At 38.5% G+C, this 26446-nt stretch overlaps 1 protein-coding gene across 1 annotated transcript in view; it reads left to right on the forward strand.

Annotated features, from left to right (window-relative positions):
- Positions 1 to 2865: 2865 nt before the first annotated feature.
- Positions 2866 to 26446, forward strand: part of JMY (junction mediating and regulatory protein, p53 cofactor) — a 66063-nt gene continuing 42482 nt past the window's right edge. The window contains exons 1-2 of the mRNA XM_052670189.1: positions 2866 to 3957; positions 20142 to 20315. Of these exons, the coding sequence (XP_052526149.1) occupies positions 3181 to 3957; positions 20142 to 20315 (951 nt within the window). The 5' untranslated portion in view covers positions 2866 to 3180. The remainder of the gene's footprint in view (positions 3958 to 20141; positions 20316 to 26446) is intronic.

Here is a 26446-nt window from a genome sequence, read left to right on the forward strand (position 1 = left end):
ATAAAAGTTCTGGCACTTGACCCAATTCTTTAAAAAAATAGCATGACATCAATTAAATTCCCAAGCTTACATTTCAGCTCACTGGCAATAGCATGCCTGTGGCTCTCAGAAACCTTTGCCTCTTTGAAACATAATAATCTAGCTTATTGACTGAGAAACAGCTACTTCCAATATTCCCACTCATAAGATTAACGAGGTTTCTGATACACGGTTACCAATTTAGTGATAACATCCACATACGCTGAAGTGTAGCAGCTCATTTCTCTTCAGGTAGTCAGATTCTCTTAGGAGACAGAGATGCTCTCCAGTACCTGTTTCAGTTACCGCAAACTTTTCACTTTTCTAAACTGTGGAAATCAACCACAAGTCAGGCTGATTGGCCAGGCTTATTGGGTGCTACCTAACTAACTTCTTATTGATGAAGAGTACAGTCACAGAATGTTTGAAGCTAGAATGGACGTCCAGAGGTCATCTGGTACACCCTCCCTCCTCAAGCGGGATCATATCCATGTGGCTTTTGAACATCCCCAAAGATGGAGATGCTACAGTCTCTTGGGACAACCTATGTCAGTGTTCAGCTGTCCACACAGTACAGAAGTGCATCTTGATGTTCAGCAGAAACTTCCTGAGTTTCAGTTTGTGTCCATTGCCTCCTGTCCTGGCACTGGGCACAACAACTGATAAGAGCCTGGCTACATCCTCTTTGCACTTTCCCTTCAAGTATTTATAGACATTGATGAGACCCTGCTAAGCCCCCTCTTCTCCAGGCTGTAGGGTGCACAGCTCTCTCAGTCTCTTCTCACTGAAGAGGAGCACCAGGCCCTTCATTTTCACTCCAGCATACTCAGGACTCTCTCAAACTAGGAGACCAGCATTGCACACAGCAGTCCAGCTATAGCCTCATCTTCCTCAACCTGCTGGCAACGTTCTTCTTAAGGCAGCCCAGGGCTACCAGCAGACTCCACCACAATCCTTGCTCAGAAGAGTTGTTCCTAGTCTTTAAGAAAGCTGTTTTAATTTTTTGCTGTCTTATTCAGTAGAATTCATTGACTTATCTTCTTTAGTCAATGAATCAACAAAAACGAATCAACAAAATCAGGAAAGCCTGCCCTTTGTAATTTTAAGTGACTAGTTATGGATGCTCAACAATAAAGAAATTGCTATAAAGGTTACTGAGGCTCCTTAATAATGTGATTTTGAAAAGTTGCCACTTCCTTGCAATTATTTTTTTTTCATTAAGAGTACAACTTTGGCAACATGGAATAGCTTCTGAGACCTGACTGCACAGCTTTTGTGCTGCATTAGAACAGGACTACCAGAAACTTATTAAGTTTTAGACTAATTTTCATCCAGCTCCCAAATACTGCACTTACCTAATATCTGCTTTAAATTCTACCAGCTTGTCCTTCTGTTATCTGAGAAAAGCCAGGCTAACACTACTTCAAAGACCTTGGCCTCCGCAATAACATACTTTAAATACTAGGACTCTGATCCTTCACCTGATAAGAAATCTTGAATCCATGTTTAATTTTCTTCGGCTTGTGTTTATGTGCATATATATACACACAGACAGATCCACATCTTCTTTATTTTTTCTTTCAAGCATTTCTAATTACAAAATTGGACTGCTATTTACTATCATCCAATGCAAATTTGTTTCTGAACACCTAACAATCACAGAACACAGTTCCTCCACCAATGTATTGACATTTGCCTGCTTGGTCATTTACATGCTACCTACAATCAAATCTTTCAGATAATTTCACAGACATTTTGATCTGCGCTGAAATTCACAGTGCTAGGAAAGAATGGCATTCTCTGAGATGTACAGTGCACACCATCACCATTAGCAGAACCCAATTCTGTCCTTTCCTAACAGCTGTTACTTTTGGTATTCAATATGTGACTCTCCAGAACACGAGGTTGCTCAGTTAATGACCAGAGAACGGCTGGATTGTCAGTGGCTCCTCAGGCACTCCATTCCCCAAGGACAGGACGAGAGTCAGCATGCTAACTTTAGGAAAAGGGAGATCATGACTCACTCTGCTTCTCGACAAACTCAATTGAAAACACTTTATCCCCCAGCTTCCCCTAAATTGCAGAGGAACAACAGCATCACAGGTGGGTCAATACACATTGCCTAGCCTATTTCCAATGCAAGTATTTGGGACTTGCCTTTTTTCATTTATGCACAAAGTGAAACAGAATATCCCAAAGGGCAGCAAGATCCTAGCGAATGCTCCCCCTCGGATCACGTCTGGATACCCACGCCTTTCAAGCACGCTTCCACGAGGCTGCTCACAGCTCCGTGCAGCGAACCTACGTGGCCCTACAATACGCTCGGGGGCCTCCACGGGCATGGGCCAACACAGGGACAGAGCGCAGCGCTGAGAACAGCCACTCGATTTCGGCTCTGAAGGCATGGAACTGACCAAGACAGCCGTGCCCATCTCCTCGCACTCCACACCCCTTCGCAGCCGGGCTACGCCACGCAACACCACGCGCAGCGGACGGGCACGGCACAGCCAGCCACGCTAAGGACGCACTGTAAAGCCTCCGCTTCCCCTCAGCACTCCGTCACCCGCACCCCCAACCCCCGCGCGGGCCCGCCCTCCAACGGCGGCACGTGCCCTCCCATCACGCCCCGCGCGCGCCCGAACGGCCCGCGTCGTACGTCCGAGGGAAGGGGCGGGCATCGACCTCTCCCCGCCCGGCCTGCGAAGCGCGAGGACGGGACGCGGCCGGCGGAGGAGGGCGGGCGGGCGGCGCTAGGGCGGCGGCAGCCAATGGGGACGGCGCCTGGCGGGGCGGCGGGCGGAGCTCGGCGGGCGCGGCTTTGAGTTGCCGCAGCGCCAGCGCTGCTTGTAAACAGATCCCGCCCCGAGTGACGTGCGGCGGTACCTGCGCGGGGGCATCGGGCATTGTCCGCCGCGGCGGCAGTGGTGGGTGGCGTGAGCTCGCTCGAGGTCCTGCCGCCGCTCCCTCTTCGTTCTCCTCCCGCGCCGGGACGCGGCGCATCGCCCCCAACGCGCAGCGCCAGCCGCCTCTTTCCCCCCCCCCTCCGGAGCTAAGATGGCTGGCGGTGGGCGGTGAGCGGCGAGGGCTGCGGGCTGCCGGCCGGCCGGCGAGCGGGGGCGGCCGACGGGACAGCGGAGCGGGGGGAGGCGGCCGCGCAGCGCCATGTCCGCCTTTGCGCTAGAGGAGACGCTGGAGGCCGACTGGGTGGCCGTGAGGCCTCACGCCTTCCAGGAGCGGGAGAAGCACAAGTTTGTCTTCATCGTGGCCTGGAATGAGATCGAGGGCAAGTTCGCCATCACCTGCCACAACCGCACGGCGCAGCGCCAGCGCAGCGGCTCCCGCGAGGCCCGCGGTGCCCCCAAGGCCTCCAGCCCCGCTGCGCGCAGGGGCGCCGAGCCCGCCATGCCGCCTCGCGCCGAACGGGCCGAGGCGCTGCCGGGCAGCCCGCTGCGCTCCTCGAGGGGGGGCCCGGCGCGCAGGGCGGCGCGGGGCGCGGAGGCAGCCGCCGAGGAGATGGAAGTGCTGGAGCTGGGCAGGGAGGAGGCGGCCGAGGCGGGCGCTCCCGACGCGGAGCCCGCGGGGGAGGAGTGCAGCTGGGCCGGGCTGTTCTCCTTCCAGGACTTGCGCGCCGTGCACCAGCAGCTGTGTTCGGTGAACTCGGAGCTGGAGCCCTACCTGCCCGCCTTCCCCGAGGAGCCCTCGGGCATGTGGACCGTGCTGTTCGGGGCGCCGGAGCTCTCGGAGCAGGAAATGGACGCGCTGTGCTACCGGCTGCAGGTCTACCTGGTGCACAGCCTAGACACCTGCGGCTGGAAGATCCTCTCACAGGTGCTTTTCACCGAGACCGACGACCCCGAGGAATACTATGAGAGCCTGAGCGAGCTGCGGCAGAAGGGCTACGAGGAGGTGCTGCAGCGAGCCCGCCGGCGGATCCAGGAGGTGAGGCTCCAACACGGTCTGCACCTCGGTGTTATCTTTCCCTTCCTCTGTGTTACCTTCACTAGTAGTTCGTTGCTCTTGGGCCGGTCTGCCTTGGCAGAATTGACCGAGCCAGGGATGAGTAGGAGCAGGGAGCTTCACCTTTCCAGAGTCTCCACGGCCAGGATTTAAAAGGTGCAGATTTCAGTCTCAACTTCGTTGCTTTACTCTCTGCAATCAAATGCAGGTGTTTGTGAGCAAAGATGGGGGGGTTTGGCAAGGCCTTGCTGCCAGACTTCTGCTGTAGTGTTGCTTTGTGCTAAGATGGATTTGGAGCCTGTTTAAAAGGAGCAGCAACATGTGGTGTTTATTTTGATAATACAGTTCGGTCACTGGAGGCCAAAAAATTTGGGCTCTGGATGCTGAATCTGGTATTTCAAGTGAGATGATGTCTTGTAGAACTGGCATAGCTACAGCGTTTGCGCAGCCTTGGTAGGTTCTCAGAGTTGGGTTTTCAGCAAGAGCAGTCTGTTCCTAGCAAGAGCTCCGCACGTTGCCAGTGTCTGATGGCTTCAGGTGCTGCTAGATGTGCTGTCCTCGTACCTTGCTCTGCTCAGATAGAAGCAGTTAAGGAGGTTGCTTCTGATAGTTTCCAGATTCAGCATGTTGTTTGTTTTTTTTTTTAACACCTTGCTATACTGGAGAGTCTGTGAGACCTTAGATTTGCTTTGTTGGAAAGAAGATTCTTGTTTTTTGTACTTCTGTCACCTTATGTAGAATGCACCAGGTCTAGGTGTGACTATGTGCATGTATCAGGCTGTGGCATTTTGGGTTTTCGTAAACACCATCAAAGTTCTGCTGTATGGCTGTAATTCAAATTTAGCTGTTTCTGCAGCTCACGTATATCCTATGGTGTTGTGCTTTCAGAAATGTGTGGTGGTGAATCTTAGTTTTTTTTAAATCCTTAATGACGTGTGAACATACATATGTGCTATCTGTGTAGATGGCATAGTGTTGAGTCTGGGTAGGATTCTATGATTTCTGTAGTGATTAAAGTTACAGAGTATTAGAAAAATGTTGTCTTTTCAGTGATGAAATCATGGCAAGAGCATTTCAGTGTAGCACTGTCAGATGCATGTTTATTTCCAAACTGTTAAATTAGAAAATATCTTTTTGAATGTTTTTTTTTTTTTTAAATTATTTTTTCCCACTGCTTTTTAAAGGGCTGAATTAATCATTGTTAATTGTTGCATATTACTAGTCATCAGTCTAATGATCTTCTGCAGAAGTATTAATGCAGAGCATGTGGAATTGTATAATCTACCACTTTTGGCTGCATAAATGATTGGTAACATGTGCCTAGATTCACTTGGCCTTCTGCTGAGCAGTTTTTGGGAGTAGCTGATCAGTATGAGAAAAGTTCCTGTTAAATGAAGAGTTTAGGTACTAGCTATCTAACTTAAAGTTCATGGTGTTTTTTTTAAGAAACACCCTTTCAAATTTACTGTGCAAAAACTATTTGCTTCTTAAAGGGTCTCAACTTTGATCTTGTTAGCACCAGTGCTGTAGTCAACAAACAAATCAGTTATCAGTAGTCACTACAAGCTTTCTCCGTAAACATACAGTTCTCTGCTTAATGTTCTTAATCTGGTGCAGACAAAATGGCAGATCATGTTTGTCTACTTGACCACAGTAGTCTTCCTTTCTCGTGGTAACCAGTCTACTAGTGTGCCTTGTGTCAGTAAGCGGTATTTCTGTCACCGTCCGTGGTGTAAGTCAATCCTTCTTTAATTAAAGGTAGTTCATGTTTAAGAAAAGAAACCAATAGAATGACCTGCATTTTCCCTTTTGGCTCTCAAGTTTCTCTTTTCCTTGCTTGTTAGTGGTTTACTTGGTGCACAGTGTTTTTCTTTGAAGCAAATGCTGATATTGCCTGCCATTGAATTCGAAGCAAATGAAGCAATGGGAGATGGGTGTTGGTATTTCTGATGTAAAGGTTTCTCTTAATTTTAGGTAGAACCTGCTGATTCAGTGTTTCATCTCATAGTTTGATTTACTTTTCTAGCTATGCCTGAAATCTGCCTGCTGAGAATGTTGGATTAGTTGATGTAACAATTTTAAGCATTCAGATTTTACTTCTTGAAATAATTTTTAAGAAGGTGGGAAAGGGAGTGGAGGCCATCAGGCAACTAAATACTGAGGAGTATATACAGGACTTTCATTTACGTAATGTTGCAAGGAATACAAGTTTAGAACACCAAGAATTTGGTTTAACATGGTAAGATGTGCTTCTGAGGCTTATCATTACTTCCTGTATCTCCTTTTCCAGGACAATTTTCTATGTGCAGTTACAGTCTTCAGACTGTAACTTGCAGTTTTTTATGCTTATGTTTTTTTTTGGTGTGAAGGGACAAAGTGAAAAGCAGAACCTCTCCTGTTCATTGCTTCTGCATACCCTACGTGGCCATCTGTTGCTCCACTTTATTCTTAAAGTAATTAATGGTTGTTTCTTTTTGTAATAGGCATTTTTATCTCTGTCACAGTTATAAGCCTGTGATACGCCAGAAGAATTTTACAAGTAGAAACAGACCCAAGATGAGAGGAAAAATAGTTGCAGAGTAGTTGTTTGACATGCAATTATTTTCTTCTGCATAACTTAGTGTTTTGAAATAGTGCATCTTTTATTTTTCCTAACAAAACTATTAATTCTTAAGGGCAACTATGTCAAAGTAAATTCTCGTATCTAAGGGAGTAAAAGTAAGTTATTCTGCTTCTTTTTTTTTTTTTTTTGGACAACTATTAAACTTTTACTTGCAGCCTGGTTTATTAAGATTTATGCCTGTTTAAAAATTCCTTGGGTGCTGAGCTACAGAGCTAAACTCCCAAGTAGAAACATGATGTAAAACCAGTTAATGACCAGATAAAAAGATGTTACTATTTCAAAGCAGTGGATACCACCAAATCATTCTTTAGCATTACAGCTTCTTGGCCAGTATTTCTAAGACCTTAACATTTTGTATCTAGAAGGCAGAAAAGGTTATTTTCTCTACTTGTTACTGACAGTTTTCTGGCTGTTATAATGTGGGAGGACCTTTTCAGGCTAAGTGCACATGCTTTTAAGTCTTTGTGAACACAGTAATATCAAAGATGGTTACTACATATTTGTCATAGCTATGTTGGCAAAAGGTTGAATTCGTCACAGTCTTACTGAACAAGAAGTGCTGTTAGTATAAACTATGATTAACAGGGCTTGGTGGCATAGTCGTGCCAGCAAACATTCTCTTGTATGCTTATCCTTTTCTTACTCTTGCATAGCAAGTTGTAAGTAGAGAATCTTCTCTTTACAATTCATGCCTACTTTGGTATGTTTGAGTTAATGGTACCTGTAAATCTCTCTTCCTTAGAGCACAAAAGCTGCAGCGGTCTGAAATTTGGCAGGTGACACTGAATGTCAGTTACAAAACCTGTCGCGGACTTGCTTTCATTTTGCTGTTTCTCTGCATAACTTGTGGATTCTTATTACTGTAGGCAGACTGAGAGACCATTCTGCACATCTGTTCTCTGGGTTCTTTTGAGTTGTTCCCATATGAAAGCTCAGAAGTGTGTCAGTAAATGGTTTAGTTCAGAAGAAGTACTGAGAGCATCTTGTTTTCAGTGTCTAACTTCTGACTGCCTTGGAGCTGGCAGCATCCCTCTTGTTCAGTGGAATGTTAAGCACCAAACTAACTGTGTGAACTTCAGTTTTGTGTTGGTTGACTTTATTTTCTTGCAACTAGAAAGGTTTGCAAAAAATAAGATTGGATTGTTTTATGTATTTTTGTCTTGGTAACAACTTTCTTCAGAAGAAAATTTTTTTTTTGTTCGCTGTTGGTGTGGTGGTTCTTATTTCTTCATTTGTTTGTCTCCTTTACAGAAAGCTGTTCTGATACTTTCTTCTTAGTTGGTAGGTGTGCTTGTAGGGAGGCACTCTCACAAAAATTTTTTTTCCATAGGTAAAGTGACCTGTTTGTATTCGATGATCTGCTAAGCATAGTGTGATTTACAAAGATTTCAACATCAAGGTATTAAATTATCCAAATTTAAGTAATCTGTAGTGGTATGGAGAAGTACTTAGTGCGCTAGCACAAAAAATAAGCACTGGCAGTGGTGTTTCTGTCAAAACCACTGTAACATCTCTATGAAAGAGATACAGAAAACTGAATGTTGGATGTTAGCTGCAATAGCTACATTCTGGAGATGCATACAGTGCCTTATGGGACAAAAGAACATAGCCTAAATTAAATTGGCATGCATGGAGGATTAAAATGAGATATGCTCTAGTTTTTGGGGGGCTTTTAATCTCTATTGAAATATATAGAGCGGGGTCAGACTATTGCTGAGCATTCTGGAATTGCAGCCTGTTTTTGTTTGAGTTCTGTTCTTATGTACTCAGTTACAGAGGTAACGCTTTTTTTCCAGTAAAACTGTTTTGATTCATTTTGAATACTTCGTAAATAAGCCATTTAAGTAGTATACTGTAAGTTACTACTAGACAAAATGTAGTGTGTCAGCAGTTGTAGAGCGTGCTCTGTACAACAGGTAAATCAACCCCACGTTCTTAAGAGCAGTTCCTTGAGAATTGTACTCTGGCTCTCAGCAACTTCTGTTGCTGTCCAACCAAACATTTTTTTTCCCCTTCTTGAAGGCCACCGTCCGCCTATTTACCTCGTCAGCAGTTGGAGTCATTAGCAGTCACATTTGGTTGTTACAGAGTAGTCTTGAGGTAATAAACATTTCAGATGTCCTGCATTTTAGTGGCCGAAAGTTCATGACTGACTCATTCTGTAAGTATACCCGCTAGTCACGGTAGTGAGTATATATTTTCACAAAAGCAGAATTAAATGTGCAGTGGTTCCTCTGCATTTTCTGCAAATGATGAAGGTGTAAACCAGGTAGATATTTTGCTTTTTGAAGTTTCTAAACTTTCGGATTTCAGTGAGTTTCTGAAATGTAACATTTATTTACATGCATGGAACACAGGTTAAATGCTTTTTGTAAGGAATTGATATTACTGAAAGACATGGAAGTAAAGTTGAGAGGGCTATATCCTTTGAGAGATGCCTGGTTCCCTGTAGCAGGGATGAATAAATATCTCCAGAAGTTTAACCATATGGTGGACACTGTTGCAGAAAATCATAGCTGTTATTATATGTTATTTTAAAACATGTGCTTTAAAATGTCTTCTAGGAAATCAACATTTAGAGTGCATTTAGACCATTTTACTACAGTGTTGTTTTCACTTCAGCCTGTGATTTAAAACCTTCTGAGTCCGAAGTGAAATAACTTCATCTTTTATCTGGAAATCTTTTATCTTTCCTTCTTTTTCCATTTGATATCTTCCCAATTGATTGTTTTTCTTCTGTTCTTCTCCTTTATTTCTCTTTCATAGTTAGCAGTAAACTGCTTGTGATTGCTTATGACTTGTGGTTGCAGGTTAATTAGGGTTTTGGATACGGCCTTTGTTTTTACCAGTCTTTTTGTACTGTCTTTTCCAGCCTCAGTCAGATCCTTGCGTTGTATCTGAATTTATAGCTCTTCTTCAATTTTGTTTTCCTTCCTGTTATTCTAAATGGTATACGTATGTAGATGAACTTGCTGGATTTTTTTGATATCTTGTTAGTTTGACAAGAGTTAGCTGAAAGTGTATACTATTACTGTATCTGAAAACACTGAAATCTTTAAAATAATTTCTTTTTAAAATAATTATGTTTCATCAAGATTTTTACATGCTACGTGCACAAAGAAAAGTACATCTGCTTGTAAAATTAAGTTTTCCTTGGTGGAATTTAAGTACTACATGAAAAGAAGAATAATAATTTCTGTAGAACGTACCAGTACTATTCAGGATGATGCTTAGTAAACTTCGACCGAATGTTTAGAAACTGCACACAGCAGCTTGCCAGTCTGTCTCATGTTTTTCTTCCTTACTCAAATACCTGGGGGAAAGGGAAAATGAAATAAAATGCAATGCATGCTCTGTTTAGCAATGAGAATGGGGGTTGAGGAATCACATTAATATTGTAGTTGGGGAAGTATTCTGGTGAGAAGTTTATTTAATATTACATTCAAAACTTGAATTGTTTGTTTCTCTAGATGTGGAGAGAGGCTTCTTCTGTTTTAATTTTTTTGAAGTTGTTCTGGCTGTTAGGCAGTTAGAGCATTTTCATATGTGAAAATACTTTGAAGAGGTTTGTACAATGTGTGCAGTAAAAACACTTTTAGATATGGAATTGTGTGGGTTTTTTTCTTTATATTTACATTACTTTGTCTTGCATATTTTTCTTCATTTTGCCAGCATTGCTTTCCTTCTCTTTCAGTTTAATGTCTTACAGGACAATGCCTTTTAAAGCTGCTTTCAATATCCAGTAAGTTTTTTCTCTCCTTGGTTTCTATGATTCTATTGTATAGAGAGGTGTAGAATTAGAAAGCAGATTCTTTCTAATAATTGTCTTCTTAAATTTCTTTCTGTAAGATACTGCCAGTAGGTGATCAGAGGTGCTTACTGAATGAAAAAAAAAAAAGCACAAGTTTTTAATTTACAGTACAATAGATAGCTTGTAAGTAAGATGCTTTAAAAATTGATGTGTTAAGATGATGTCTTAAAAAATGAGTGCTGTGCTCTACTGCTGTCCAGCATGACAGTACTCCAGGGAAGGGGCATATATGGCTTATGGCTTGTGTAGATTTAACCATATTGTATATACTGATCCTGATGTTTTTGAGGAAAGGAGCCTAAGCTGGTATACTTTAGAATAATTTGAGTTATGCCTTTTGCATAGTACTAACGCCTCTGCAGCCATTTGGAATAAGGATCCTGGATAGTTCACCAAGAATCCAAATCCCTGCTTTAAGAACAATACTATTTAATAGTAAATATGTAAATATGTAAGAACGTTTTAGGAACAACAAGGAAAAAAAAATTGTTGTGCCATTACAAGAAGTAGTAGTTCAGACTCATCAGAAATTTGGTATCTGCAAGTGTATGAGTAATGTCTAAGAACAATTGTTAAAGCCCATGCATAACTTGAAATGGGATTATACAAATATAGGAAATAGTCTAAATTTGTTGGGTTGGAGATTGGATGATCTCCTGGTATCTTCCAGTCATGAACTGTATAAATTAATAAGGGAAATGTGTTTCTGCTTTACTTAGTTTGTTGTTTAAACTTGCCTAATTTCTATTTTCTGAAAAACTTGGGCCTGAAATATGAACCAGGCCATTGTTAGTTTGTCTGAAGACTCTATGAAGAATTTTAACACGGGCTGTATTTCAACTTGCAGCGTATCCATAAATGTCTCCTTGTTTTCTGACCTCTACTTTTCATCCATGTTCTTGATTCCTGATAATTCCTGATTGAAGGCTCTTTTCTGCAGTTTGGATTTTACTGTTTAACTCTTATACCTGTAGCCAGAAAGGTGCTTCTGTGTGAAGTCAGCTCCCTGGAGCGCTGATTTTTAGGAACTGTCATGTGGCACTACTGAGATTAGATGTAAAGAAACTCCTGCTGATTATCTTCTTATAAGTCATTTGACTCATCACAGAAGTTATGACAGAGATTGTTTTAAGTTAAGAAACCTTTCACCCATAAACCCCTATCTCTGCAGTTCCTTTCAGTTTATTCTTTTCTGCTTGTAGTATTTGGATAATAAAAATTATCAAATGGATATGAATTTTTTCCTTTGTGTAGGACAGACACTATTGCACGCTCAGAAAAATTTGAGTGCTCACTGAACGTTTTTCTTTTTTTTTTTTTTTTGCTCAAGTAGTTGTTCAAGAAGAGATGTTTCAAAACAAGCCTGTTCTACTCTTCTTTTTTTTCTCTCAATCCTGAAAATGCTTATGTGCTTTGTACTATTGTTATAGTACTTACCCAAAATGCATTTGTAAACAGCTATTTACATAGCCTTCTTTTGGAAAAAAAGGGCAGTGATATTGGCGTAGTGAACCTGGATTATTTTTCCTTTGAAAAGTGTTGAAGTAATTAGTTCAGATTTGTTTGCCATGACTTGCGGGCAGTGTATGCAGGTCATCTAAAATGAGTAGCGCTCTACTTTCTCTAAGGCAGCTTTGCATAGTGGCTTTTCTTTCAGACACTGTAGGGAGAGGATTGTGTAAAATGCTTTTCAATAATGTAGAATCCTAGATTGTGATGTTAGAAGGTGCCTCTGCAGATTTCCTAGTCAAACCCCATTGCTAAGGAGATACTGATTTAGATTAGTGAGTCTTGTTTGTTTTTAGCACCTTGATGAGAACTGCATATGCTATATTAATTTTAAGGAAATTCCAAAAAGGAAAAAAAATAAATGCAACAGTTCTGACGTGAAGCTTTTGAGGGAGAAAATCTGTAGTTGTAGAAGTTTTTAAAAGGTTGTAATGTGTCTTCAAACAGGTTTGTGACTTTAGAGCCCAAGTTGGTGCAGTTCACTGCTCTAAGAGTTGTTCAGACTAGGAACTAGTGTGATGTTAGCTTGCAGTCAGCAGTTCTCAGAATGTCTGATTGAGCTCTTGTTACTCTAGAGAAGTATAATTCAGGAAAATAAACAGATTCTGGCAGAATTAAATAAATAAAAATTCCAAAATACTTCGGATATTGGAGTGGTCCTGGAATTGTTTGATAGGTAAATTGTATGTAACATTTCAACTTTGCTTTATCATGCTGTTGTATCACATATATTTTATTTATGCATCGTATTCTTTTCCACTCACTTGCCATGAAAGAAGGAAGAAAACTAACCCAGATGGATAGAAGTCTGTGTTCATCTGATAATAGTCAAAATTTCTTCTGAAATATTTCTTCTGAAATGTTTTCATGTTGTGAAGGTAATTAATACCTTGCTATTTATGTGGTATTTGCTACTAGAGTGGGAGGTAAAGGGGCATTGTATGATAAGGGATTTCAGGAGTTTCTTCATATATTGGCCTTCCAATAGTAATAATGGGCTTTTTATTGGTCATTTTTGATGTTGTATTCAACTTCTAAAAAAATATTATTTTAGCTTATAAACTTTAGAAATTTGTGCTTCCTGCTTAGACATCGCTTTTTGTGTGAGGGAAAAAAGGAGTGGGGATGGAACTGGAAGAAGGAAAGGAAGAGTAATGGGAAGTGGGATACGCTTTCAGTAAGAACAAGTCATAAACTCAGCTCAGCTTTAAAAAGTTAATTCAGCTTTACCATTGCTTTGAATCTGGTGTTGGCGTAATGCTTTATGACTTTTGGATTAGATTTTAAAAAGCCGAACATTACCTTAATATCGAGCATTTGAGTATATCTGCTACCAGGCCAGTGCATTGCACTGATGAGTATTAATTCTGCACTGGAAGTCTGAATCTCAGGAGTTAACTTCAGTGTGATGTTGATGACATTGTTTTTATTTCTTTGTTGCCATCAAATTCTCACATTTGTTTACATGGAAGACTATTTGCTGTTCTGCAGAGTGGTTTTGACTCAGTGTGTCTATCCTGACATTGCAAGCTGTATGCAATGAAAGGGGCTTTAGAGTAGTGTAGTAATAACTTGCATTTAAGGGGTACATTAGATGATTAAATGCTAGTTTTAGGTGTTGTCAGTATTGACATCATTTAATATATTTTTCTGCCAGCTAGCATTGCACGGAAGAATAGGGTTCATGGATCAAAAATTGATCTGTATAATGGCACAGTATGAACCCTTTGCATCACGCATGTTTTTTTTTTTTTTTGGCAGGGAAGGGGGAGGTGGGATTAGGCCACTGCAGAAAAAGTTCCTTAGAATTCATTAGTACATGACAGCTCTTTGCCAAGCCTTCAGGGTGAGGTGTTGTGTAGAAGTTTTTGTTCAAAGTTGTAGTGTTCCAAGTGATTGGTGATTCATTAGTGACTTTATGTTTTAGTTATTTTAACCCTTTCCAAAGTGAAAGAGTTCCAGACTACTGTATTAACTTTGAAGTAAGGTATTTACCTTGCATCTATTTTACTCAAGTTACATTGCAGTGTAAGTACTTACTTCTTTGTTCCTAACAGCAGAAAAATGCCTAGCAGTCCTATATAATTAGCTTTTGTTTGCATGATTTATGGAGTTTATTTGTAGCTGTATTGTTTCAAAGTAATATACTGAATTCAAATACCTGGCTTTTATGGCTACTCACTATGCAACAGCGTAATTTGGGAGTGGCACAGCCACACCATGGGATATGGCAAGGTGATTAGACAAGTACCACCTTCAATGTCTTAAAATTAAAGCAACTTTAGTATGCTGTTGTGCCTATGTTTGTCTTGTTCACAGAGAAGGAGATACATAGTTTTTACTTACTTGTTGACATGCACCTCTTCAGCTTTTAGGAAGAGATTTTGTGTGCCATACATTGTTGTCAGAGTTGGCAGCTGCAAACGAGCCTTATGATGTTCCAAGTTCCATGTGGAATGTACTGCTAAGATTTCTATTTAGAGTGTTGAGTGGAAGGAGAGAAAGTACATTGTTCAGTAACATTGCATGCATGAAAATAATGTTTGGCTCAGTTGACTGCATTAAAATACTGCTTCAGTTTTCCTTCAATAATTCAGTTCCGTTCTGCTGACTTGAATTACAGGTAGAGCATTGCAGTGAGGTGCATTTTGGTAAGTGGTGTAAATGAACTTAGTGATTGTTGCTGTCCCAGGAGCTGCTAACCTGAGCACAAATTAAAAGAGACTATAATGGTCAGTCTGCAGCCTGCTGTCTTAGGCTTACAATGTACTCTCAGGTGCTGTGCTAAAAAATTTTGTGTCACCAAGATGCATGTGTGGGTTATGAGCATTAACTAGAATGGTTTTTGTTTAAAGACAGCTTGAAAATAAAGAAACAATTTAAAACATGTTCTAATGTAAGAGGTTGAAGTTCAAAATTAGTTGCGAAAACTTTGTATCCAAATTCTATGTGCTCTGGGAGATTTTTTTTATTTTTATTTTTATTGTTTGAAGTCTACTGCGAGTTTATAGCAGGAGTATTCAGTATTTTTTACATAGCACCAATGTTTAGTGGAAAGGAAGGAGCATCTAAAACTACTTTTTCTTTCTTTTGCAGTATTGTAATTCATATGCCTGTTAAAAAAAAAAAGCTGTGCATGTTTATCTGTTATTTCAAATATTCAAATTATACACTAAAAATGTGTACAATTATTCCTGGAATTGGCAAGATTGGCAAGTAATATGTACAGGCTTTGAGAACTGAAATTAATAGAAGAATAACTATAAATTGCTTGAAGGAAGGCTGTAATGATCTGGGTGTCAGCCTCTTGTCTCTTGTAACTGGTGATAGGACCAGAGGGAATGGCTTCAAGCTGCACCAGGGGAGATTCAGGCTGGATATTAGGAAATACTGCTTCTCTGGAAGAGTGGTCAGGCACTGGAATGGGCTGCCCAGGAGGTGGTGGAGTCACCGACCCTGGAGGTGTTCAAGGAGCGTTTAGATTTTGTGTTGAGGGACATGGTTTAGTGAGAACTATTGGTGACTGGTGGACATTTGCAGTGGATGATCTTGTAAGACTTTTCCAGCCTTGGTGATTGCATGATTCTATGATAGTCTATTCTGTAATTACTATTATTTCAAAATTGTGTGTGCACTTAGGTAGGGATTGAGATATTTACTTTTCATTTTCGCTACAGCTGGTTTTGTGGTATGTTCATAGAGTTTTTATAGATCATCCAAAATATAAATAGTGAAAGTTTTGAAAATAATAGCAAAGGTAATGTAAGAAAAGGCCTTTCACTGGCAGCTTTGGAGTAGCCTAGCTGAAGGTGACTTTCACACAATTGCACTGCCATCTGTATAGATTTTAAAGATTTATGGACAAAATCTTGTTTAATATTGTAGACAGAAATAGTGTTTGGTATATAGTGGAAGTGTATATGCAGTTAAATCAGGGCAAAAAAAAGTTTCCTGCTGACTAGAGTTTATCTGCATAATAGTTGCCTAAAATACATGAATTCATTTAGTTGTGAACAATATAACATCTGTGAAACATCATTCTTAAAATAAATATGGTATTGAATGGTTACTGCGCTAGTCAGGCCTGTACAGGATATTACTCTGCCCTCCTCCACCCACTTCATTAAATAATATCTTTTTTAAAAAAAAAAAAGTGGAAGTAAAAATATTCATGTTGAAGTGGTTAAAGTAAATGAATGGTAACACTGAATGTCAGTGTTAAGAATTAACCATTGATGGGACATAAATTATGCCACAGAAATTGTTCATTTATTTTATACTAACAGTTTGGAAAACGTACAATTTTAAGGTGCTGGAGTTGGTTTAGGCATTTGGCCAGCTTAACCAGTGTCTCTGCCTTACCAAAATGTAATAGCTGAGTTTTTGTATTTCTGTAATAGAATTTAGATCCTTTAAATACTTCCTGCGTGAAAATTGGAACACGCACAGTTAATTTAACTGTGAGGCTGTGGGGGGCCAGGCTTTTCTTATGACATTATTAATTCAGTGGATTCAGTGGATTAACGTTATCTGATAGTCTAAATACTGTCTGGATGGCAGCCAGCTAAAAACAAAACAAAACAAAAAAAACAAAAAAACAAAAAACAAACAAACAAACAAAAAAACAAAAACAAAAACAAAAACAAAAACAAACAAACAAACAAACAAACAAAAAAAAAAAAACAAGAAACAAAAAAACAACAACTTCATCTGACTTGGTTCCTGGACAGGAAAAGCTCCTTCAGACTGCACTGTAGAGCAGAATGGGAGGGCACAGCTAACGATATATGTCTGCTCTCCCCTTTAGGACTGATAACAACAAACCAGCCTCTGCACCTCATTGTCTTACTGGCCATGTCTACTAAGAGAATCAAAGCTATCATGCCTCACTGCATTGGTGAAGTGTGGTAATCGCATCAGTTTCAAAAAAGGGGAGAGGGTAGTTTGGTGCTTCTCTTTATACCCTTAGATTGTGCGTATCATAACTATCACTTCAAATGTAGGTCATAATTTCTGCATTGTTCGTTTTTCTTTTCCAAAACTGGATCATTTATATTTCTTCAGTCTCATCTTTCCCTCATGTAGCTTTTAATTCAAGTGAAATTTGAGCCAACAGTTTTATGGTATTGATCTGATGAAACAAAATGTATACGTGCTTTTGAGCTGATTCGCAGCCTTTGTAAGAGATTTAGATCTCAAATGCAGACTGAGTGAGCCTTTATATAAATGTGCTAATAGGCAGGTGTGTGTAGTCTGTATGAAGAGGCAGGTAATTTTCCTACCTATTTTGAAGAATATCCGTATTTGATGGCCCTTTGGTGTAAATCAAAGAAGGTGATACTTGGTTGTTTCTGAATCAGCTTTCCAGTGTTGTCTTTTTATTGAAACTCTAATTGTGTGGAAATTGCATCACCATTTTAATTTAAAAAAAAAAAAGTCTTTCTTAGGCATGGGACATGCAGCATGTGTGGTTTGTTGCTGTAGGAATGAAGGAAGGCCTTGTGTTAATAATTTAAGACAACACTATGTGTTTGTGAATAACATAACGTGCCCTTGCTTGTATTTGTTTTTAAGAGTTTACTCCTTGAGGATTGGGTATTTTGAATAAGTTGGAAAGCATTTGTAGGCATAGAATTAGGGGAATCCCAGCAACAGACCAAATGAAATTGAATGTGGACAAGGCCCTGAAATTATGCCTGTTTACTTGCTTTATCAACGAGTGTCAGGATACCTCATTATGATATCAGTCCCGTTTCTGTCTATGGAATTTTCTCTGAATAACTAGCACTGTAAGTAGATGCGTGCTGCCAGTGTCCTGAAATACCTTTGCACTGTATGGATGGACATACGTTTGAAATGAATCTTTAGTTTCTGGTGCCTCTTTAGTCTTAATTCTGCAAAGCTGTGACTGCCTTCCACAATACCAAAATTATCACAAAGGCCTTAAGAGTCATCTGCAAATAATTAGAAAAACAAAACAAAACAAACAAAAAAAAAAACCCAACTATATTGTATTGCTCTTATTCTTAAATTTGATTATTTAAAATACTCCTTTAAAGGGTGATATTTGTATATTTTTTCTAATTTTTGTTACTTCTCTTTATTGCCCTGTATAGTTTGTATATCTACAAAATAGTAGGATTACATCCTAAAATGAAATTGTGTACTCAGTAAGCAGTTAATACAGCCTAAGCCTCCACCAGAAAACTAACATTATAGTGTATTATAGATATATTGTAACAGTTGGCTTGAGAGAAAAGGTTTGTTTTTTTCAGTATGTTGATGGAGAAATAACTACAGCTCTGGGCTTACAGGAAAGTTTTTGATATGCCAGGTACAAACAGGAGATGGGATGAGTATGGCAGCTATATTTTAAGACACTGGCAGCAGCAAGAAGAGCTAAGGAAGTGGTGGCTTAATAGTCTGAAAGGCTAAAACTGCTGGAATAATGTGTAGTCTGCAGAAACTTAGGAGTCAAATCCAGAGTGGAAATGGACTGACTGCTGTCCATTCAGGTGGAGGTTCATTTGTGTGTGTTTAGCACAGACCATGCATAAAACATTAGTTTTATGGACTGCAAACCACAGAACACTGCCCAGTACCTTCACCGAGAACTTGAACACCACGGGTTATTACATGTGCTGGCAGTCGGCAGAAGGGCATAGTGAATGAGCCTGGAGTAGGAACAGTTTCTGAGGCGGAATTGTTTAGGTGAAAGAACAAATTGTCATACTGCTGATGAGAAACATCATCGCTGTTCTACAGTCTCATCCAGACCTCTCATCACCAACAAGCCTTGCTGAAGGAAATATTTTATGGCTTGTCATCTGTCAATCATATCAATGATCAGTGAGCAAATTAAGCTACTACAAGCCTCTCTGATTCCTGTTTCTTAATCTTGTCCAATATTTAGAGATTCAGAGAAATTGGTGCAGTGTGGTGGGGATCATCAGATGCAAAATTTGTGTTAGAGTTTTTTTTCTTTTGAGTAACAAACACAGCAGAATAGTATGAACATAATGGAACAGAGTAGACTACTGTGGTAAAAAATGTCTTTTGACAGTTGTGGGATACAGATAAATCAGATGCCAGAGAATTATTGATCAAAGATTCACTTTCTCATCTACAGTTCCCTCTATTTTGTTTTCCAGTATTCATGCTTGATGCAGTCATATATAAAGCAAATATTTCTTATAAATTGAGAATCCAGTTTACATGACTGCAGAGAAGATGCAAAATGGTTATTCTGTAGTTTCCAAATCTGTGCTTAATTAAACATTTGACTGTATATGCTTTTGAGGTGGTGAAGGAAAAGAAAAGAGACTCACTTTCAGGGTCTGAGAGTAAGAGAAGATTTTATTTCAGATAATCTTGACTTGGTGAACACATCAATTACTCCACATATCTGTATGAGATCAGTGTAGCTGAACAGTTGAATATATTTTTGGAAATGGTAAAAGATTTTCAGCAACATGTGAGGTTTGTTCAGACAGATGCCCAAAATAGATGCAAAGCAAACATAAATTAAAAACATACATTGTAGCAGATTTGTAGCAATGAATAAATTTTCCACTTCAGAAGATCTGAAAGGAGGAACTGACAGGATGTCTCCTTAAATGAAAACACATGTTTTGAAAAAAAAAAAAAAATTAAATTTTAAAATACATTTATAATTTCCTTGTTAAAAATATCTAATAGACACTCTGGATTTGATCTTCATGCCTAAATTATCTGGGTAAAATGCAGATCACTGTTTCGTTTCACATAGATTTCTATCTGTGTCTGGAGCAGCATTAATATAATGAAGCTTATGTAGGTACGAAGTAATAGGTGAGCTAGGAATCTTAACATCTGAGTTGTCTTCTGACTTTTCCCCATCATTCCTCCTACTACATCTGAAAGTGGGAAACGTCTGAAGTAGCGTATCTGATGAATATGTTACTTTTTGTGCTCTTTGTACTCTTTTATTATTTATTGTGATTTTTGTAGGGAGGAAATCAATAGGAATGCCATACTTTCTGGGTTAAGGTTGTCAGAGAAGTGATCATATCTGATTAGCTAAATTCAATATGTGAAAGGAAAATTGAGACTTTCTTATTTGGTCTGTCCAAGTGAGGATTTTTGGAGGAGAGAAGAGATGGGCTAAAAGTACTTTTTAAACTGTTATTGCTTTCAGCAGGAATTTTAAAACGTTAATTAAAATCGGTGTTTTTCTTTTTATAGCTACTGGAAAAACACAAAAACACAGAAAGCATGGTAGAGCTGCTTGAACTGTATCAGATGGAGGATGAGGCCTACAGCAGTCTTGCAGAAGCTACCACAGAGCTCTACCAGTACTTACTACAACCATTCCGAGATATGAGAGAACTTGCAATGCTTAGAAGACAACAGATAAAGGTATGGCAAAAGCCAATGAACTTCTCATTCATGGGAAAACCATGCTTTTTATTTACTGCTTATTAACAAGTACTTTTATTATGCAGTATGCATAGTGATGTTTTTTTTCCATTAACTGTTCTCATTCCTTTATTCAGAGGAGTGCTTTTGCAGAGTGAGGACATCTCTGATACGTGGCTTAACCATTACCTGTTTAATTTCTACATTTCTATGTTAAACGCTTTAATTGTTGAATTTAGCCAGTGGAATTAAACATATATATTACAGAGGGGTACTAATGCATAAAATATAAACAGTGTTGCACAGTATCTTTTTAATTGCTAATTATTTTACAAGGTTCTGCGGGAAATTACATTTCATTTTAGTTTTCTGAGGTAATCTGGTAAACCATTAGAAGCTAGTAGATTCTAAACTTATGTTGTGAAACACTTAAAAGTAGAAGCATGCTGAAGGTATTTAGTTTGTTGTAAAACTTTAACAGTATTTTTTCCTAGGAGGTATAATATTATGACGAGCTGAAGAGTATGATTTTGATAGATCTGGTTTTTATAACGTTTCGCCTGAAAATAAAAATTGTGATATCTTTAGACTTATTTCTTTCAAGTGTTTAACCAGAACAAACAAATGGTGTCTTTACTGCATCACAGAAGTACTTTTACTAATCATAGTTTCTATGCAGTTGAATAGACTGTAGCCCTCTGTCTTTTAAAAGAAATATCGTGACATAGGAGCTAAAATGGGCCTATTTTGTTCAGTCTTTAGTGTAAATGTCAATTTGTGTGAACTTATTCAGCTAGCCAATGTTGATTTTACTACTTTCAATTAAAAACAAGTATGTTTTTGTCTATAGTTGAGTATAGAATGAGGAAAGGAGGCAAGAGGACTTAAGATTCTCCAACTACTTTTATTCTGAGCCATTGTTATGTCTAAAAGTCAATTTTTCATAATGATACTTGAACTGGAAGCCTGTTTTTCCACAATTATAGATGTTGATGCACAGAGAAATCAAACTTTTTTTTTCAATTTATTGTGCTGTTCAAGATTATGAACAAAACAGCCTTTTTCAAAGCGTGATTAAATAGTTGTTTTTAATTTGTACAAAAGGAATTGCTCTTGAAGAGATACAATATTGTATTTCGGATGCAACATGAACTGAGTCTTTTCTAGTTTCAAATTCATTGTTTTCTTAGATTTTAGGTTTAAAAAGTCTTTTTTCCCTTTTTGTGAAATAATAACCTTGGTAAGCTAAAGAGGCATATACTCTGGTGTATTGCGTTATTCATATGTAGTTGCATTTAATGGACATTAAATTCTTTTCCTAATTTGGCAATTTTTGAGTTATAGAACTTGGTCATTTGTATTACGTGGTTGAGAAAGATGCCATCTCTTGTTTTTATTTCATTGTTTGAGAGAAAGCAGTACTTGTATCTATGATGGAAAAAAAAAAATATATATATATATATATATATAGTACACTGGGTAGCTAGGGTGGACGAATTCATTTATAAATAGAACTTGTGCTTGAGATGGTTTCTATTAACTTGCAACATACATGTTTCTGGAAGGCTAGATAATGGAATGCTTCTATGAACCTTTATGGTGGGGATTAGCTCTATTTTCATGCATAATACTAGTATTTTTGATGCATCCTGCCTCAGTTAATAAGATTGGTGAACACATACTGTTTAAATACCAACAATGAGAAAAAAGTTGATAGGTAGGCACTGTAAGAAAACATAATTGTTTTCTTACAGTGATAAGTATGTGTCTATACAAATATTGGTCAAAATTATCTGTGCCTTCTGTAGTGAAGACATCATTTTTGTTTTGAGTTTGTTTCTTTTATGGATTTTGGTTTTTTACTGAGTAGTTTAATCAGTTTCGTTTTTTATCTGTTTCCAGAATAAGATCAGGAAGAAATGAGTTGCTTTACCTGTAGTCCTTGAAAAAAGTGTTTAGTGTCCTCTGCATACAGGGTTTTTTTTGTTTTGTTTTGTTTTTTTTGTTTTTTTTTTTTAAGATATGTGTGTATCTGGGTGTTGAATTTCTGCTGTTAATCTGGAAAGTTAAGTGAGAGGCAGGCCGGCAGGCTTCCAGGAGAGAAGGGAGAAATACCATATTCTGTGCACACAGTGGAAGCTTGTTAGAGCTGGGCAGCTGCTAATCTAAGTGATGAGGAAACTGAACATTTTGCATGAGATTGCTACAAAACTGTAACATATATTCAATCACTTAAATCTGTGTGCAAGTTGAATAGAATACAGACTGCTTATATGTTCAACTGTGAAATCAACTGATATATAGAAAATGACAAAAGCCTTTTTTAGGGAATTTCTTTTATAATTGCATGATGAAGTGACAGGTAAAGTTGTCAATAGATTTTTTTACATTGCATGTACAAACTGGTGATGATAACATATTAGAATCTGCATGTACGTTTGTATGCACTTAGCTATTACTTTCTCAAAAAAATGTATGAGAATTACCTCAGTTCTTGGACAATAACTTGCCATTCAGCATTCTTAAAGATGAAAGGAGAACTTTGAACTAGTAGATGGGGGAAAAAAATAGAAAAGTGCATAATACTTTTTATTTGTCTGTGTGTACTCACGTCCTGAACATAGAAGTTTTAGTTTGTCTCCAAAAGACAAACTGTAGAGTAAGAATAGTTGCAAAATAGCAATAAGGATGGTAAAAGTATTTTCGTATCAACAATCTCAGATCAATCAGATGGCTTTATTTTTGTCATTCAAAGCATGCAGTTAGTGTAAGATATGTTTCTGTAACTCATTAAAGTTATAGGAAATACTGAATGATTTCACTATTTTACGTGCACACACGAAATCAAGGGCCCTGTCAATGAACTTTTGGCATTACTAAAACAGCCTGCAAACAAAGGGAAAAAAAAAAAAAAAAAAAGAAGAATCCTAAACTCCTACTAAACATACCTCACATACCCTTTGGCAATAATTTCCAGTTTAATTATGGACGCTGAGATATATATATATGTTTCAGAAGGAGGCGGGTTCCCTCATTGGCTATTAACAGTGATTCAAATTAGCCATCAGCTCAAGAAGCTTCTAAGCTGTTCGGTGACAGAAGCTGAGGAGGTATTGCTCTGTCTGCACTTTGTGGGTTAATTTTTTTTTTGTTCACCAACTGTTAATGATAATTACAGGCCAGGACAGCCTCGTATCTGACCGAAGAACTAAGTGTTAGGGAAAAGAGTGAGAAAAGACACAAATATAACATGCATTTATAGAAAGACATTTTGATGAAAACACAAAAGGTTGTGAACGTGCAAAATATCAGATTGTATTGCTGCAGCAGTAATAGTAATGGAGGATATGAACTGGAAATGCATGATATTTTTTAAAGTTTTTTCTTCTACTAAGCTGAAGATGGGGAAGGAGAAAGAAATAAGGCAGAGACATTGCAGCAGTGTTAAGGTGGCTGTGAAAGGCGAGGAAAAGGGCTTAAGAAGGTCTTCAAAGATAGATCTTTGAAAAAGCCCTTCAAACTGGCTCAGTGTGTAAATTTTACAAGTCCCAAGTTTATATGATTCTGTAAATAGACTTAGGTCTAGTCCTTTTTCAGTAGTACTCTGAAACAAGTTTTCACAGCTTTCATGATCTTTACTGGCTTTATTTGCTGTATTACTACAGTTACTTTCATTAATCCTGTTCTTGGGTATTCATATATGTTCTTTCAGATTTCTTCTTCCCTAAGGGTTTTACTTTTTTTTAATTTTACTTTTATTCATTGTATCTATATATATAAAAATTGTCTGCCTTATCTTGATGAATTCTTGATGTACATGTGCTTCATATTTTGTTGCATTTTTTTTTTTACTGAAGATTGAAATACATCCAGTTATTTTCATCTGTAAATGTAATATGCAACTTTCTGACATGCTAAAACCTCTAGCTTAAACATTTTGAAATAACTAGGTAGTTATTTTTTCAGAACTTTTTTTTCTAACTGGAACTCAGTCAGTGAAGTTGTCTGAGAATGAAGAAATGCATTTAAAATTATGATGCATGGAGGATAAATCGAGGGAAGACACAACTCAAAGTACACATTCTTAGTCCCATTAATTGCCAGTATAAAATATTTTAATTTAATTTAGCAATTTTAACATTTCCAGGCACATGACAATATATAGAAGAAAAGAAGAAACCTCAACAATCTGAATAGCCCTAGTATTTACTCGTGCCAGAACTTTAATCTTTTATTACTTCCTTTTCTGAATACTTCTTTATTTTTCAGCATTTTTTGTAGCTCTGGAAAAAACATTCACTACTGCAACTTGCAGTTCAGTGACGATTTTGTTTAGTTGTCTTTGTGTGTGTGTGAATATCTTATTTGCTTTTAGGTATGTTACTGCGTTTACTGCCAATGTTTTTATTGACATCTGCCATTCTCCTCTATATTGATACAGAAAGTCTAAACCTCCACAGTTTGTATTGGTTGTCCTAGGCTTCAGATATGTTGAGGATCAAGCCCTCCAATTGAAGCTGGTTTAGATATACTAACATTAAAGTCCGTTCTAGTATTAATGAGGATAAAACTAGTGAAGCTGTAACGTGAATTTTAAAGCTTTACACAGAAAATTAGAACACATTTTGGGAAATCATGCTGAGTGTTTTAATTTAACTGGCTGAGAGCATTGTTTAAGTTAAAACCTGTGAGACTAACTTTGTCCCTGAGTGGATGAGGAAAATGAAATGCACACTTTCTCATTAATATATCCAGCATGCTGTAGTTTGTAATAGTTGTCCTGCCTGTTGGAATCTGAAAGGTAGCTAAAGAATGAAGGTGAAATAATCTTGTGTATGAAGCTGTTTTCCTCTTTTTCTGTGACTCCTGCTATATGTAGCACCCCCTCAACTTATCTTTTTTTTATAATGGCCTGCTGTTGTTTCATCTTTTTTTCTCCTTTTCTGCCTATTGCAATTCTATCTAGGGATGTAACATAATGGAGCGTGAAGGTGTACAACAGATCCTTGCCAAGGCTATAAATATGATCTGGACTAAGTCTATTTTTTGCCAGTCTCCTCCATTATTTTCCTAGCTATCTTCAGTCAGAGATGGAAAATACTTGAGAGCATTAAGAAATATTTTTCTATTTAGGTGATGTATATTGTAGAAAACTTAACAAAATCTTATAGTTGCAAGTGTGTTTCTAGTATCACAGTAATCTTATTTTATGCCCTTTAAAGGGGGGAAAAGGTGTAACGTTAAAGCAAGGTCTGTGAACTTTTCCAGGGGAAAAAGCATATTCCAGTGAAGAGGGGACTTTTCTGTCCCCTTCCTTCTCACTTGCTCACAGTCTGGACGTGGGTCTTCATTTTAGTTTATTTCCTTGAAGAATGAATTGCTTTTCTTTATGGTGCTTATCTATTCAGTTTAGTAATATGTTTTTATGCTCTTTTACCCTGAAAAATAGCACATGGAAGTCAGAGGTGACATGATGTGTTGATGGTGACGGCTTCTGCATTTTCTTCCTTTTCTAGAGTGGTTTCTGATTGTCAGCGGTTTACGGGCTGGTTCAACCCAATTGTGTGACTGGCAGGGTGGAGGGATCCACAGAGCCACGCCTCCGGGAAAAGGGAAACAGGGAACTCTGAGTAATTAAAAACAGCAGCAATGATCTGAGGAGAAACAAACTAATTTACTAAATATGGTATCAGAATGCAAGATAACATGCTATAATACAGTATAATTAAATTGAAGTTAATAAATATAATGAGAGAGAGAGCGTCTGAAAGAAGGAAAGGCCTCACCATAATGGTGAGGTGAGGCGCACAGTCAGTCGAGCAGCAGGGATGAGGGAGAGCCGAAAAAAGTGAAGGTCTTGTGACCTTGCCAGGGGTTATATCTCCTCTCACAACGCAAAGTCCTCGAGGATATGTAGTTCTTCTCTTCCAGACAGGTGCCCAGAACTGGAGCATTAACTCTTTAACTCCCAGTGTACTACATGATGTTATGATGTGGAATACTGATAACCAAAAATCATAAAACCATAACACTGATAATCACTTGAGAAAGCCAGAACTAATATATATATATATATTTTTTATTTTCAAAGCATAATCTAAAGTAAAACTTGAAAAATATGAAAGTCTTAA

The sequence above is a fragment of the Tympanuchus pallidicinctus genome, unplaced genomic scaffold, assembly GCF_026119805.1.
Source record: "Tympanuchus pallidicinctus isolate F22 unplaced genomic scaffold, pur_lepc_1.0 scaffold9, whole genome shotgun sequence".
In the NCBI taxonomy this organism is placed as follows: Eukaryota; Metazoa; Chordata; class Aves; order Galliformes; family Phasianidae; genus Tympanuchus; species Tympanuchus pallidicinctus.